The 13,551-nt window shown below is 39.5% G+C and overlaps 1 protein-coding gene across 2 annotated transcripts; it reads left to right on the top strand.

Annotated features, from left to right (window-relative positions):
* Positions 1 to 724: 724 nt before the first annotated feature.
* ARHGAP11A (Rho GTPase activating protein 11A) lies at positions 725 to 12,944 on the top strand. 2 transcript variants are annotated; one of them, XM_066188312.1, is made up of 12 exons: positions 725 to 895; positions 2,871 to 2,941; positions 3,247 to 3,343; positions 3,880 to 4,130; positions 4,873 to 5,033; positions 5,142 to 5,288; positions 6,303 to 6,377; positions 7,025 to 7,192; positions 8,396 to 8,531; positions 8,846 to 8,954; positions 9,737 to 9,884; positions 10,275 to 12,944. In XM_066188312.1, exons 1-12 carry the CDS (start codon positions 764 to 766, stop codon positions 11,849 to 11,851), a joined length of 3,072 nt encoding a protein of 1,023 aa, XP_066044409.1. In that variant the 5' UTR covers positions 725 to 763; the 3' UTR covers positions 11,852 to 12,944. The 2 variants fall into 2 exon arrangements, with proteins under 2 accessions (XP_066044409.1, XP_066044411.1); XM_066188314.1 differs by lacking the exon at positions 6,303 to 6,377.
* Positions 12,945 to 13,551: the final 607 nt, after the last annotated feature.

The raw sequence follows: 13,551 nt of genomic DNA, 5'->3' as shown, positions 1-13,551 counted from the left end.
TTTAGGAAGTACATGCCAAACTTGATCCTAATGGTTCAAGTGGCACGTAAATTGCGGAGTGTGGCTTTGTCAGCAGAAAATGATGGAAATAATGGATCACCTCGGGCAGACCTGCACAGAGCCCAGGTAATGGAGGGGAGAGCAGCGTCAATGACGGAAGCAGATGGGAAGAACGTTTTTTCTATGCCGATACCCGACATTGCCTGGCCATCAGGTACGGTGCAAGAGTCCAGTTTACCCACAAAACCGCGGTGGGCAGCTGTTTTCATTTGAAACTTATTTTCGGAGAAAGAGACACTTGTTTCTAAGTGACCAACCAACTGAACCATCCCCACGCTCGGCACCCCTAGGCCGACACTTATGGGGGCGAGGGGCGGGCACGCGTTGGGGATGAAGGGATATGGGATGGAGGACTTGAGGGGATATGGGATGTAAGGATGATGGAGATGTGGGGACTCAGGGATGAGAGCGTTCCCACTGTTCCACCCCCCTGGCCCTTAGGCAGCCAGCGCGATCGCCCGCGGGCGGCGCGCGGGGGCCTTGGCCGGCTTCACGGCGGCGCACAGAGGCAGGCGCGGCGGGCAGCCCCGCGTGGCCGTTGGGCGGCCGGGGCCTGATTTCGAACGGCGAACGGCCCAATCAGAGGCGCGGGCGGGGCCGCGCGCTGGGTTTGAGCCGGGCGGTGAGCGGGGCCGCCATGGCGCACAGCGGTGTCTGAGGGCGGCGGAGCCGGGCCGGGGGAGAGAGGGTGGGGGGTGCGGGCATGGCGGAGCAGAGGCGGAGGCTGGTGCGGCTGGCGGTGCTGGAGGAGCTCCGGGCTTCGTACGGGATCAAGGTGAAGAGCGGGAGCTGTCTGGCGGCGGCCAAGGCGGCGGGAGCAGCGGCGGCAGCGGAGGTGAGCGGGGCGGGGGAGCGCAGAGGGCTCCGCGCCCCGGAGCCAAAGCTCACACGGGTCCGAGGGCTGGTCCTGTCGTCGGGAGCGCTGGTTCCGGCAGCAGTGCCGTCCCCGTAATGCAGCGGCTCCTGCCAGCTCCTAACAGGGCATCATCACTTCCTGTAATGGGGAGAAGAGCTTTTTCCCCCTTCAGCCTGCAAGTGCTCCAGGGGGCCATTATATGGCCGTGTTATTATTCAGGAAGGTAATGGCTCAGTGGCGCTGGGTGCACCAGCCCCGGCAGTTTGGGGCTCGCGTATTGTCGGCAGGCCAGATGGCGAACGAGATGCGTTCCTCTTTTGTCCGCGGACTTGCTGCCCGCCCGAAACACGCACACTCGCTTCTGATCCGTGCCCGCCCCTTTTTATGCTTCACTGTGACTGATGCCACAAGATCTCTGTGTAACTGGTGCGGCACAGAGCTGAACATCCTCAGACTGGGTTTTCTGTGAGGCTGAGAAGACATCTCAGACACAATGCTGCAGTCATCCTTGGTCAATATGAACTGAAGAAGTTGGGAAGATGGGCTTCACCTGGGTTGTTTGGAAAGGGAAAAAGCAGGAGTAAAGTTAGGATTAGTTTTCTTCCCCTTGTCAATATCAAATATTAACATGGTTCTAGACTTTTCCATTTGAAGGGAAGATAATAAGAACTGTGAACAATATATGTACGTCTTGATAAAAGATGTCTATGTTGTTGTCTGTAGTGCTTAAATTGTATGCAAGGAAGAAAATGTACTTAACTCCTGAGCAAGGTAGGAAAAGCTGTAGAAAAACATTTGTTTTGCCAAGGGATGTTTTATTTTTTGTTATGAGCGAACAGACATAATTTTATTAGCTTTATTTTTTGTTAACAAGAAATAAAATCACAGCTTCTGATACTTCAAACAAAACCTGGTGAAGTGAGCATATTTGTTAGGAATTTTAAATGTTGAATTCCAAACCATTGGAATTTTTTAGTATGTAATCTTGTACATACAGAAAAAACATTCTCTCTTGCAGTTAATTTTCTTTTTGTAGTTTTAGTAGGAACCTGGAACACAATGACAGATGTTGCTTCTCTTTCCTGACTGTGTTATGTTTGTTTTCTGTAGGACAGATTAGATTTGGCCTAATGGGTTAGTTACTGATTAACTTTTTTCCTAACATGGACAGCATGTTGAATTTCAGCTGTGAATGACTAAGAGTTTGCATTTAGCTCTAAGAACAAACTGCCATGATCCCAGTCCTGGTAGGGAGAGGGACTGGCTTGCATGTTCTGTAAACATGAATATAAGAAAAATGAAGTAGAAGTTGTGGGATGTAGAAGTTGTTGATGCCATAGGTGAACATCAGTAGTAATGACTGATGAGATTTACTTATTTTCTAATATGTAATATACTCTAATGTCTTGCCATAAGGGAGTAGGTATCAGTTTTTTAAGACCAAATGCTAAGTATGATGTTCAGAACAGTTGTCTAGATTGTTCTGTTGAGTTTAATCCTTCCCCAAAGAGCGATCTTGAGTGTCTGAGATGAAGAAAAAATTATTTTAAAAAAAGTTTTTTCAATTGTCTCGTGTTGATTTCTAAGAAAAATAGGATATAGTCAGTTTGAAAAACTAAGGTGAGATTCCAAAACAATCTGGTTAATATCCTTACCGATTAATGAGTCCTATAAGAAATGCTTCTTATTTTACAAGCAGTTAGTTACAACATACTGCAGAAAAGCTTTCTGCTCTTTCACAACCATCTAGGATGTTACCTGTAATCAGCGTTTCTTTAGATCTCTGGAGACAATAGTGATTTTTAGACAACACCTCTGATCTGTCTTATCTGAAAGACTTTGTTTTCTGTCTTAACTACCCTTATATCTACTTGTGGAATGGGTGTTGCTTTGTAATATGTAGTTGGTAATTATATCAACTTTGGAATGACATGATTTGAATTTTGTATTTCAGGGTAAAATCTTTGGAATATCTTTTCATGCGTTGCCACAATCACTTGTGCCAGAATATGGTTATATTCCAAGGTAAATTAACAATGTGTTTTTAGATTTTGTAATTACTTTGCTCTCCTTATGGTATTGAACCCTTGTCAGAAGAAGGAATGCAATTATTTGTTCCTGGGGATTATAAGAATAGTTCCAGGTGGAAAATGAGGGATGCAGAAGTTAGGAAACTCAGAGCTCTTAGTCCATTGTATTTCTTTATACTCTTGTCACTGGGGGAAATTATTCTATATATCAAGTTTTACAAAAAATGGCAAAATAGTTTTTGTGGAAAAAACCTAAGCTTTGTTCTGAACATCAGAACTATGCTACTGTTCTTTTCACAGCTTTCTCGTTGATACATGTGAATATTTAGAAGAATATGTTGATACTGAAGGACTCTTCAGAAAGTCTGGATCTCTTGTTCGATTAAAAGCTTTAAAGGTATTCTCTAAAGCTCTGCCCTTTTTTTCCTTAATAAGTTGCATTTCACTTGAGCATGTTTTAATTTTTGGACTCTTTTCAGTCATATTCAAGTTTTAATACCGGAAGTAGGTTGGTAACATTGCCTGCTTCAGAAATGATAGGAGATCTAATCCACAAGCTGACAGGCTTCCTCCTCTTTTTTTTTTTTTTTTCCTTTTAAATATTTTGCCTTCCAGGTGATGAGAATAGTTTGGGACTGAACAAACTCATTAGCAATTGTGCACACTGGATGCTATGAGGATATTTGTTTAGCAATGTTCTCTGGGTGGAGGGAAGATGGGAAACCTCTAAATTAACACACGTGGTCTGTCTGACAACCTTGCCTGTGTCTCACTGTAGATAATGTGACTGGGTAAAACAAGACAAGGGCTGAAATTAACCATGGGGAAGATATGACTGTCTGTTGTGACATGGGCTAGAGCATTACTGCCTAAATTTAGAAATCTGACAATATGTTGAAGACTTTAAATCATGTTTCTTATGAAAAATTTCAGAGTAAACTGGATCAAGGTGAAAACTGCCTCTCAGCTGCACTGCCATGTGATGTTGCAGGGCTTCTCAAACAGTTCTTTAGAGAGCTGCCGGAACCCATCCTTCCACCTCACCTGCAGGAGGGCCTATTCAAAGCTCAGGGGCTTGGAAATGAGAAGAAAACTGCAACCATGTTGCTGTCCTGTTTGATGACTGACAGAACAATTGGAGCTTTGAGATACTTCTTCAACTTCCTGAGAACTGTGTCCTTAAGGTCAGTGTAGAGGGCATGGTGTAAACAGCTCTGAATTCCCCTAATCACTTCTCTGTCCAGGCGAGTGCTGTAACTTTCTGTGCGTGGTTTGCCATTTTAAACTTTCACTAAATTCAGTCATAGTCTTTTATTTCATAAATCCAAGGTTTTCTGTCACTACACGGACATGAGAAGATCACACTCACACCTTCACGTGGTGAAACGAGAAAGGAGGCAGTTTGTTTTGGGTTTAAGGTTTAAATAGGGTTTGGACTTAGACCAGCGATTGGGGGACGAGGTTGACACCTCTCTGACCCCAGTGGTCAAGCCAAAAGTCTATCAATTTGTCCTTCCCCCTGGAAAGGAATGTATTATTTACAAAACATCATTTTTTATTTGTCTTACAATGCGTGAAAACTCCAATACAAAAATGTAAAACATCAGAAGACTGAAAAAATCAGAGCAAGAGTTTTCTTTATGAAAACATAATTAAATGGAGACTTGACTTTGTTCAAGCTTGGTTCATAATTTGATACCTTGCATTCCCTAAAACTGAGGGGGTTCTATAACTTCTTGATTTCAAAAACATAGTTGTGCAATTATCTGGCCTGGAATGCATAAATCTATCCTTTAATCTTGTTGTGTAAGTACTCCAGTGAATGAGTCCATTTTTTTTTTTAACTGTATTTGGCTTATTTGGTCTTTTCTTTCTCCACTGCTTATATTCTGATAATTTGAATTAAAAAAACCTTTTCTTGTTAAGATCCAATGAAAACAGAATGGATAGCAGTAATCTGGCAGTGATTTTTGCTCCCAACCTCTTGCACTCGAATGAAAATGAAAAGATGTCCTCTAGTACAGAAAAAAAGATTCGCTTGCAAGCTGCTGTGGTGGAAACACTTATCGACCATGCAGCAGAAATTGGTAAGATGATCAATGCTTATCAACATGTCTCAGTGCACCAAGCTGTGTACAGCTCTTCTTTTCAACTTTTGGGAATAATTAAAAAAAAATACTTCTTGACTATTCCAGGACAAGTACCAGAGTTTATCTTGGAAAAGATTCCTTCAATGTTAGGTGCTGACGTCTTTCAATCTACTCCCTCACTGTGGGGCCAGGAAGACAGTGAAAATGAATCTCCCAGTGAGTGTAAGAGGAGGAGGCACCGAAGTGTTGGGGGTAGGTATGTCTTGTGAAACTTTAAAAACCAAAAACCAGAACTGAGGCTTCAGGTAGTCTGATACTTGCTTCTTCCACAAGCAGAACAGATGTCTTCAAAACTGATTGGGTTAGATTTGCAAAATCTTTGACTTCAGTAATCACATTATTATATATTTACTCTGAGTTTTCTAGTCTGCCAAAGAAGCTATTTTGGATTTGTGTAACGAAATTAATATTATGGCTTTTTGTTGAGTCAACTTCAGATCCTGTTGGAGAAGGCTAAAGGGTTTGTTTGATTGTTGTTGCTAATTTTGAAATGGTACTTATATATATACTTTGAGAAGTCAGGTCATGAGAAAGCAGAGATGCAAATGGCAAGTGTGTTTTGAATTAGAGTAGCTAATTTGTGTTTTGAAGTGTAAATCTGAATTGGATATTATTGGATACTGTGTGTTCTGGTATCATGGATCTGGGATTTTGGGTGAGGTTTTTTCAGTTTTCAGCAGGGTTGAGTTGGGGTTTCTTTTGCCAGGTATGGACAATCAAATGGTACATTCTCGGTTCTGCACTCCCCTAGAGGAAATAATATGGAACATGTACATTTGACTTCATTCAAATCCACTGCAAAGGCATCTTTTATTATTGCCATAAAAACATAGGTATTTATTTAGCTCATGTACCTGGAGTATGAAACCTGACAGTAGCTGAAATCAAGGCTGTATGATTGTATGTTTCGCCATGGCATGGGTTTTTGTGTATTGTACAGAGAACTGCTCTGTTTGTTTGTTGGATTTTTTGTTTGGTTTTTTAAAATAATTTTTATTTTAAGGAAAATAGATTTTCAGGTATTGTGAAAGCAATAAAAACTATGTTTGTGGGAAGATTTGGGTTATAATACTATAGACATAAAACAACCGTTTAAGCTGATTGGGTTTCTTCTTCTCTGAAAAAAAAAAGTTAAACTTGGGTTGAAAACAGAGCAAGACAAGCTTCAGATCTAAAGCTGATTGCTCGGTGTGTCTTGCATTTCAGATATTGTTAGTGGAGCATTGAATAAATTTAAATCTAACAGAACACCCTCCACTACACCTCAACAAGACAGAAGCGGTAGGTATTGGTGTCTTTTTACTGAGGAAAGCCCGTGCAGTATCTTCTGGACTTGTTAACTATATTCACCAAATTTTTTTGACTAAAGAAGTAGAACTGAGTTGAAAATTTAAATTGCTTCAAATGGAATATAGATACATGTTTATTGAGGATACTGCATTTACTGTAATTCTTGGAGCAGCTACAATCATTGCAGTAGTGGGCTGTGTGGTTTAGCTCTGTGGGGATTACCCAACCAAACTTGTGCTTTTTAGCTAATGAACCACTAAGGCTTCAGTGCAGTAGTGCAGCATTTTACCATCTTTGAAATGAGTCTGCGAGGACTAAAATTCTTTCACACTTACTGTCCCTAAAACTTACAGAAGGTGACTATACATTTACTTCCTCCTAATACCTATATTGTTTTATTGATGTGTGGGTTTGGATTTTCCTTTCTGGTACTCTAAACTTGCAAAAAACCCAACAAAATAAAAAAAATCAAACCCTAAGCTATACTGATTGCTTTGCCTGTTCAAAATGCATGCACTTTGGCTAAGCTTTTGCAACCAGTTTTTTTCAGAGTTAAAAAAACCCCAAACCAACTGTTTACTTTACTAAACTCTCCAACTTTTAAGCTATTACTGCAAATTTGATTTTCTTAATTTCAGTCCTTTCATCAGTGACTCCAGTGGTCCTTACTCCAAGTACCAAGCGGAAGCTTCCAACTGATTGCTCTCAGGGCTTGTCCAGCAAGAAGAGACGATCTTTTAAGCACAGTTTTGCCTTTGAGTTTTTACCAAGTAGCATATTTAACAGCAGCTCAACACCAGCATCAGGTACAGTGCCATCACTCTTTCCTTGCTGCTTGAAAGTGGTTGTTGGTGGCTTTTAAGAGTGAAGCTGTTCTTCTTAGACAGTCATTCATGCTCACTGCTGAAGTGTTCCTTGCACTATTTCCCCATCTTGGTAAATATGCTTATGTTCATTGGTGACTCATGTTACATGGATTGAGCAAAAGCCAAATTCTTTCTTGTTTTTTTGTTCTCTTAATCTCTCATACTTGCAATCCTGATGTCCTTCTACCTTTTTTTTATATATCACTCAGGTTTTACTCCTATTTCTTTCTTGGTGCACAAATCCATGAGACTGCCTAGGCTTCCAACCTTTTGAAAGTTGTAGCCTTCTTTCTCTTAAATGCTTAAATAGCTAATCTTAGCTCTATGTGAAATGTAAATGTTGCTTTTATAAAGCTTCTTTCTTGTCCTGTCACCTCTTGTTTTTTCTCTAGATGCTACATCTCAAAACTCTAGAGAAAATTTTACTTTTGTTTGACAATGCTTTAGTACCACTTTATTCTACTAGAGTGCTTCCAACCATCAGGTTATTCTGAAAATCCTGTTTTATTTGGTTCTTTAATGTGCTGGCAACTGAAGTTAGAGTGGAATGATATTTGGCTGTTTTGCTTGATTTTTTTTTTTCCCCCCCTCAAATGAGTGTTATAAAACAGTGCTTTTCTTATTAAATCATTTTCATGTTCTCCATGAAATTCTTGTTTTTATGGATAAGCAAAACAAAGCAATGATATTTTATAAGGATAGCAGTGATGCATGTATTTCATAAAATGTCCAGTAGTAAAAATAGCAACTCTTTTCTTCATTGTTGCTTTAGCTGTTCTGGCTAGGTATGTAAAAAAAAAAAAAGCACACTGCAAATATTAATGAGACTGTTTAATTTTTTATTCTTGAGCTCTTAAATTTGAGGAACGGATCTGATGATAAACGTGGAAACCTAATTTGAGGTAGTGATATCTCTAGCATGTAATTATTTGCATTCCAGCCACTTCTATGGATGCTACAAGCAACAGCTTTGTTTCGTTTTAAAGTGAAAGTCAAAGTAGTTTCAAGCACTCTACAAAATAAGCAAGAAATTTGTGCTGTTTAAAAACCTGTTCTGTATTGTATTAGCTCATAAGTCTTTATCTGAAAAAAATGTGACTATTTTAAGTTCATTTTTAAGTTCATATAATTTTGTCCCTGTAGTTCAGTTTGAAGCAAGTCCTTGTGTGTGTCTTGAGTCATCACAAAGCTCATTATCTCCTTCAACCACGGGTGAAAATCATGTGTCCAGTACTGGGAAGAGAAGAAGTAAAAGACTTGCAAACAAAAAACTATACAGGTAATTAACTCTCAAAACCTAAACATAAGTTGGAAAGATGTGTCTAGACCCCTTGAATAATGACCCCAATCTGTCTCAAAAATTATGGGTTTTGGTAAATTTTTTTAGTAATCTTAAAACCACCAGATCTTCTGATGTTGTGAAATTTGAGCTCAAAACAAAGTAAGATCTGGTATAGCTCTCTGTGCTTATTAAAAAAAGGTGGGCAAGAAAGCAATAGAAGTAAAACTGGAGGAAATAACTGTAAATAAATGTCAGGATGTTTTCATTGCCCTCCTAAAGAGTTTGTCCCTTCTTCCCTTGTGTCCTTCCAGGGCTGAGTCAGGAAAGACAGGTTGTTTTTCTCCAAAGATAAGCAGAAAAGAAATGGTTCGTAGGTCTTTACGCTTGAAATTTGGTTTGGGGAAAAGCAACAGAGAAATGGTGAGTACTCAGTCCTCTTGTTAGACTACAGATTTTAATCCAAAGTTTGGGGCACTGCTTTTCAGGAGCAGGAAGGATGTATTTTGTAATGGAGGGATGGATCCCAGTGTTAATTGAACCTGCTTACTGTCAAGTACAAGAAGCTTGAGGTTTATTTGCATAGCAGTTAACTGCTCAGCTCCTACTGTGTTTGGCTGGCATGGGGCAAGATCCTGAGGGAGGGAGCAGCTGACCTGAATTGACCAAGGTGCAATTCATGCCATGTAATGTTAAACTCACCAGTAAAACTGGGATGGGGATAATTTATGGAAAGTGGCCACTGCTGCTACACTGAGAATTAGCCTGATTGTTGTAAGTGATGACCTTTGCATCATGTGTGGGTTTGGGTTTTTTCATCTGTGGTGTGTGTGTGTCCCTTTTCATCTTTCCAGTTCTCTCCCTCATCCTGTTGGGGAATGGGGAAAGCAAGCATGGGGGGTGGGAGCTTGCCTGCTTGTTGGGATCAACCTACCAGGCTTGTGATCAGTGTGTCCCACAGTTGCTGAGTGTCTGACTGGCAGAGCCTGTGCGGAGTCTCTCTGTTCACAGTGGGATTAAGTCTGCCTGACTGCAGGGAGCCTGTCCCCCACCTCGGTCTGCAGAGAATCAAGGCAAGAGGAAGTATGGCTAAAAAAAGGCTGCTGTGGCTGATTTGTGTAGTGGTTTCCTGAAGCTTCCTCTGTAAATGAGATTGCAAATTACAACTTTGTATAAAAGCAATTAACACTTTTTGTTTGTTCAAGAATATTGTATCAGGATGTGCAGCTGGCAATAGATCAGAAAATATTGGAAGGCGTCTTGCAAGTCAGCAAGGTTTGGAAAGCAGAACTGATTGTGCAAAAAGAGATGTACCCTTCAGCCCATATGTCAATGAAAAATTCCCTAAGAAAGGTAATTGCCTGACCAAATATATTAGATGGGAAAACCTTTTTTTCCTTTGCAAAAGCAACTTTATGGATCAAAGTATAAAAGCAACTGGATTAAAAGTATGCTTCTATCTAAGTCAGAAGTCACTTGTATGTTAATGGCTTTTTGGGAAAAAGAATTGGTTTAGAACAAGCTTGTGTTTCCAGTGTATTTTAGTAGCTCTCTTAGTTAAACAAGAGGAGATGCACGATTTTGCTTAATATTATAAGCTTTTTTTACATTTCTGAAATTTAAGGGCATAATGGCATCTTTAAATTCAGTGCTGCTTTGATAATTATTTTTTAGTAAGAATTTTGTCCATAGTTTTTAAAATCACAATGAATTATTCTTAAACGCTGTGGTATTTATTTTAAGGTTCCAGGAATGTAAGCAAGTCAGAAGAAAACTTGCTAACCCCAAAATGTCACAATAAAGTAGTTCACCGAATGTCATGGAATAGTCCCGCTGTTACGGATCCTCAGGTGATCAGCAAGAATGAGCAAATTCTGCCTGGACACTCTGAAATGGGAGTCAGCTCTTCAGAATCTGTTTTGATATTTAAAGACCCGCCAGTTACTCCAGATGAATTAAAATCTGCAGCTGTAAGCAAACAGGACTACAACTTGGAACTTGGGCTTTATGAAGATGAAAGTAATTCAACTACAGAAACATTACTGAAAGTAAAGCAAGCCTTCTCTGCATCTGGGAGTATTCTTCACAATTTGATAGATGGTAGAAAATCATCCCTCTCAACTGTAGCAAGTGAAATATTAAATGAAACTCCATGTCCCTCAGGGCTCAGTTCAGTGAAAGAGTTGTTAGCACAAGAAGTTCCTGAACATCTAGCAAATGTAAAATCCGGAGAGCTGTTGGACCAATTTAATCAATCTGCTGCTGAAAAACAGCAGTCAAAAAAAGAGGAATTTGACATTTTGGAGAAAAGAAACTTCAAATCTTCTATTGAGATCGAACTTCAGGTCCCAAAACCAGCTACAAGGAAAGTAAAAGAACTTCCTATTCCTGAAGTATTAGCCAAGGAAGATAAGTTTACTGCTGAGAACAGTTCAACAAGAGATGACTTACACAAATCAGATTTCTTTGGAAGAAAAGAGGAAATGGAATTAATGCACTCACAAACAGCTGAAAACTGTATGGTGAAGTGCTGTAATTTGGAAGAGGATACTGCTAAACCTTCTTTGGCAGGACAGCCGCCTACTTCGCAGTTGCCTAAACCACAAAATGAAATGGGCAACCAATACTTGAAAGCTGAAAATTCAGATAAAGTTTTAACTAAAACATCGACTGTTTCTGACCATGGGAAGGTTTCTGACCACATACAGTGGTTCAACCAGCTTTCATTAAATGATCCAAATTCTGCAAGCAAAAGTAAACCACCTCTGAAGTTTCAACGTACTCCGGTTAGGCAGTCTGTAAGAAGAATGAATTCCCTTTTGGAGGCTAACAGACAATCTGTAAGCTCTCAGACGTTTAAATCAATTGGTGTTGGTTCACCACTTGTTAAGTCTTTGAGCTATGATTCTGCCCTATTCCCCTGCACAGGAAAACCCTCAAAGAATTCCATGCCTTTGCCACGCAGGAGTGAAAGCACACGTGACCAAGTTTCTGCAGCTCAAAAGCAGCTGGACTTGACATCCAAATCACGTTGCAGGCCATTAAAGCCATCAGACAAGCCTGATGTTTCTGTTGGAATCCATGAACAAAAAGCAACTGTTCATCCATCAAAATCTGTTCTGGAAGATCTAACCAATCATGAAATGGTTAAATCCAGTTTGAAAGTGAATGCGAATATAAATATTCCAGGTGCTGCCCTAGAAAAATCTATGCTCACAAGAAGTGCTTCAGGAAAAGAAAGAGTTCGTTATAGAGGCTCTCCAAAGAATCCAATATCTGAAGTAAAACTGCTACCAACTGCAAAGCCAGTAGATTTATAAGATCAAACGTGATGGCTAAATGGGTTCTTTGTAACTTGGTTAACCTTTGGAAAATCTAAATTTGTATGCTTTTTCTTTCTAGTTCTATTTGTAATTTTTCATTTGTTTTAAATGAATGAGTTGTGAAGATGTACAAATAGCAATTTGTTTCATGTTGAGATTTTCTTCATTTTCTGAAACTTCTGTAAATGCTAGTCAGTTCAACTAAATGAATTTGACTTATAAAACAAAAATAATCTGTTCATCTATAAATAATCTAACACAAATGTTTGCATTAGATCTCAAGTTTTGATTATCTCAGCTTCTAAAAACATGCTGCATCTCCCAAAACTGTTCTTGCAGTATTTAGATTAAATATCAAGTTCAAAAACAATTCCTCAATTATTTAAAACAAATTTAACAGACATATGAAAGGAAGTGTTTTAATGCTGAGTATCAGTAGTTAAATTTATTTACTTCTTAGTTTTTAAGTGTATTGTAGCACCCCTTGGTACTACTAAGTTGGACTTCATATGAGCTCTTACTTCTTTTGAGACAATGTTTTTTGTTTTTGTTGGAGTAAATTGGGAGTGTATTTTACTTGTTGAGTAGGTAAATGTCAAAATATAATCCATGAGTGCACACACACTGGAGTTATTAGAACACATGGAAAACAAATGTGCAGTTTATTCAAGAATTGAAAAGTCTTAAAACTTCATCCAGTGTTGTGTTGTGCAGTAGGTACCAAGAATTTTCAGTTATGAGTAATAAAATGTTTTATCTTAATATGAGAGGGGAGTTTTAACTTATTTTTAAAGCTGTAGAATTATGTTAACTAAGTGGTGCAGAAGCTGGGTTTAGATGCAGAAAGTGTTGCAAGAGACGAATGTAAGAAGCCATAGCTTGTTAAAGGTTGATTTGCACAAGCAAATGTTTACATCTTTTGGAATGAAAACTGTTTGTCTGTCATCAGTTGTAAAATTATTTAAGAGTAAACACTTGAAACTGTTCATTAGCTTTTTGTATGTGTGAATTGCTTATTGGCAAAATGTTAGAGCTGAAGCACTGGATACTTTTGGTTTTAATAAAACCATTGTTTCTTCCCTTTTCTGAACTTGTTCTTCTGTAATGACTTGGAAAGTTAGATTAGGCTGTTATGTGCAGACTGTAAACACCAAAATTAGTAAATCTGAAAATACTGAAGCCAGAAGTAAATCTGTTCTGGCTGTCCTTTTTGTTCATCTTAGCTACATGTTGGTAATTCTCATGACTTGCAAAAGGCACAAAGCAGCATAGTTTATCAGCAGTAGTCTTCTAAACTCCTTAAAAGGGTATGTTAATCAAAAGAATAGTCCTTTTCTGTTCCCTGTCTCCATCCCCACGTATCCACCAACTTGCAAGTTGAATTGGTTGATCTGTGGGAACCTCCTGCCTCACTCTTGCTACATTACTGTAAAATCTAATACCAGGGAGCCAGCCATGAAGAGATCTTAACCAGATTGCTTGGTGTTGTGGTTAAGAATGGGAACAGAATGTGGTTAAGAATGGGTTCAGTTTCACGAACTAAAGAATATCGCAGTTCACCGCTCTCCAAAGAGGAAGCTGCTTATCTTGGCAGCATGCTCCCACCCCCTACCTTTAGCTGGTGCTGCTGGTCCCTCAAGAGGCTGAGCAGGCACCAGAGCACCATGTTTTGGTGCTCATCATGTCACTGAGGAAAG

This window comes from Chamaea fasciata, unplaced genomic scaffold (assembly GCF_029207755.1).
Source record: "Chamaea fasciata isolate MVZ Bird 193981 ecotype frontalis unplaced genomic scaffold, bChaFas1.0.hap1 SCAF_7, whole genome shotgun sequence".
NCBI classification, from domain to species: Eukaryota; Metazoa; Chordata; class Aves; order Passeriformes; family Sylviidae; genus Chamaea; species Chamaea fasciata.
The sequence above is the reverse complement of the archived record's forward strand: the minus strand, read 5'-3'. Positions and strand labels throughout refer to the sequence as shown.

Excerpts from the sequence above, each read along its gene's own strand:
- ARHGAP11A (XM_066188312.1), top strand. The coding sequence starts at position 764 with ATGGCGGAGCAGAGGCGGAGGCTGGTGCGGCTGGCGGTGCTGGAGGAG. Across the intron at positions 896-2,870 it reads GAGCAGCGGCGGCAGCGGAG|GGTAAAATCTTTGGAATATC; the intron begins GTGAGCGGGGCG and ends TTTGTATTTCAG. Across the intron at positions 8,955-9,736 it reads GGAAAAGCAACAGAGAAATG|AATATTGTATCAGGATGTGC; the intron begins GTGAGTACTCAG and ends TGTTTGTTCAAG.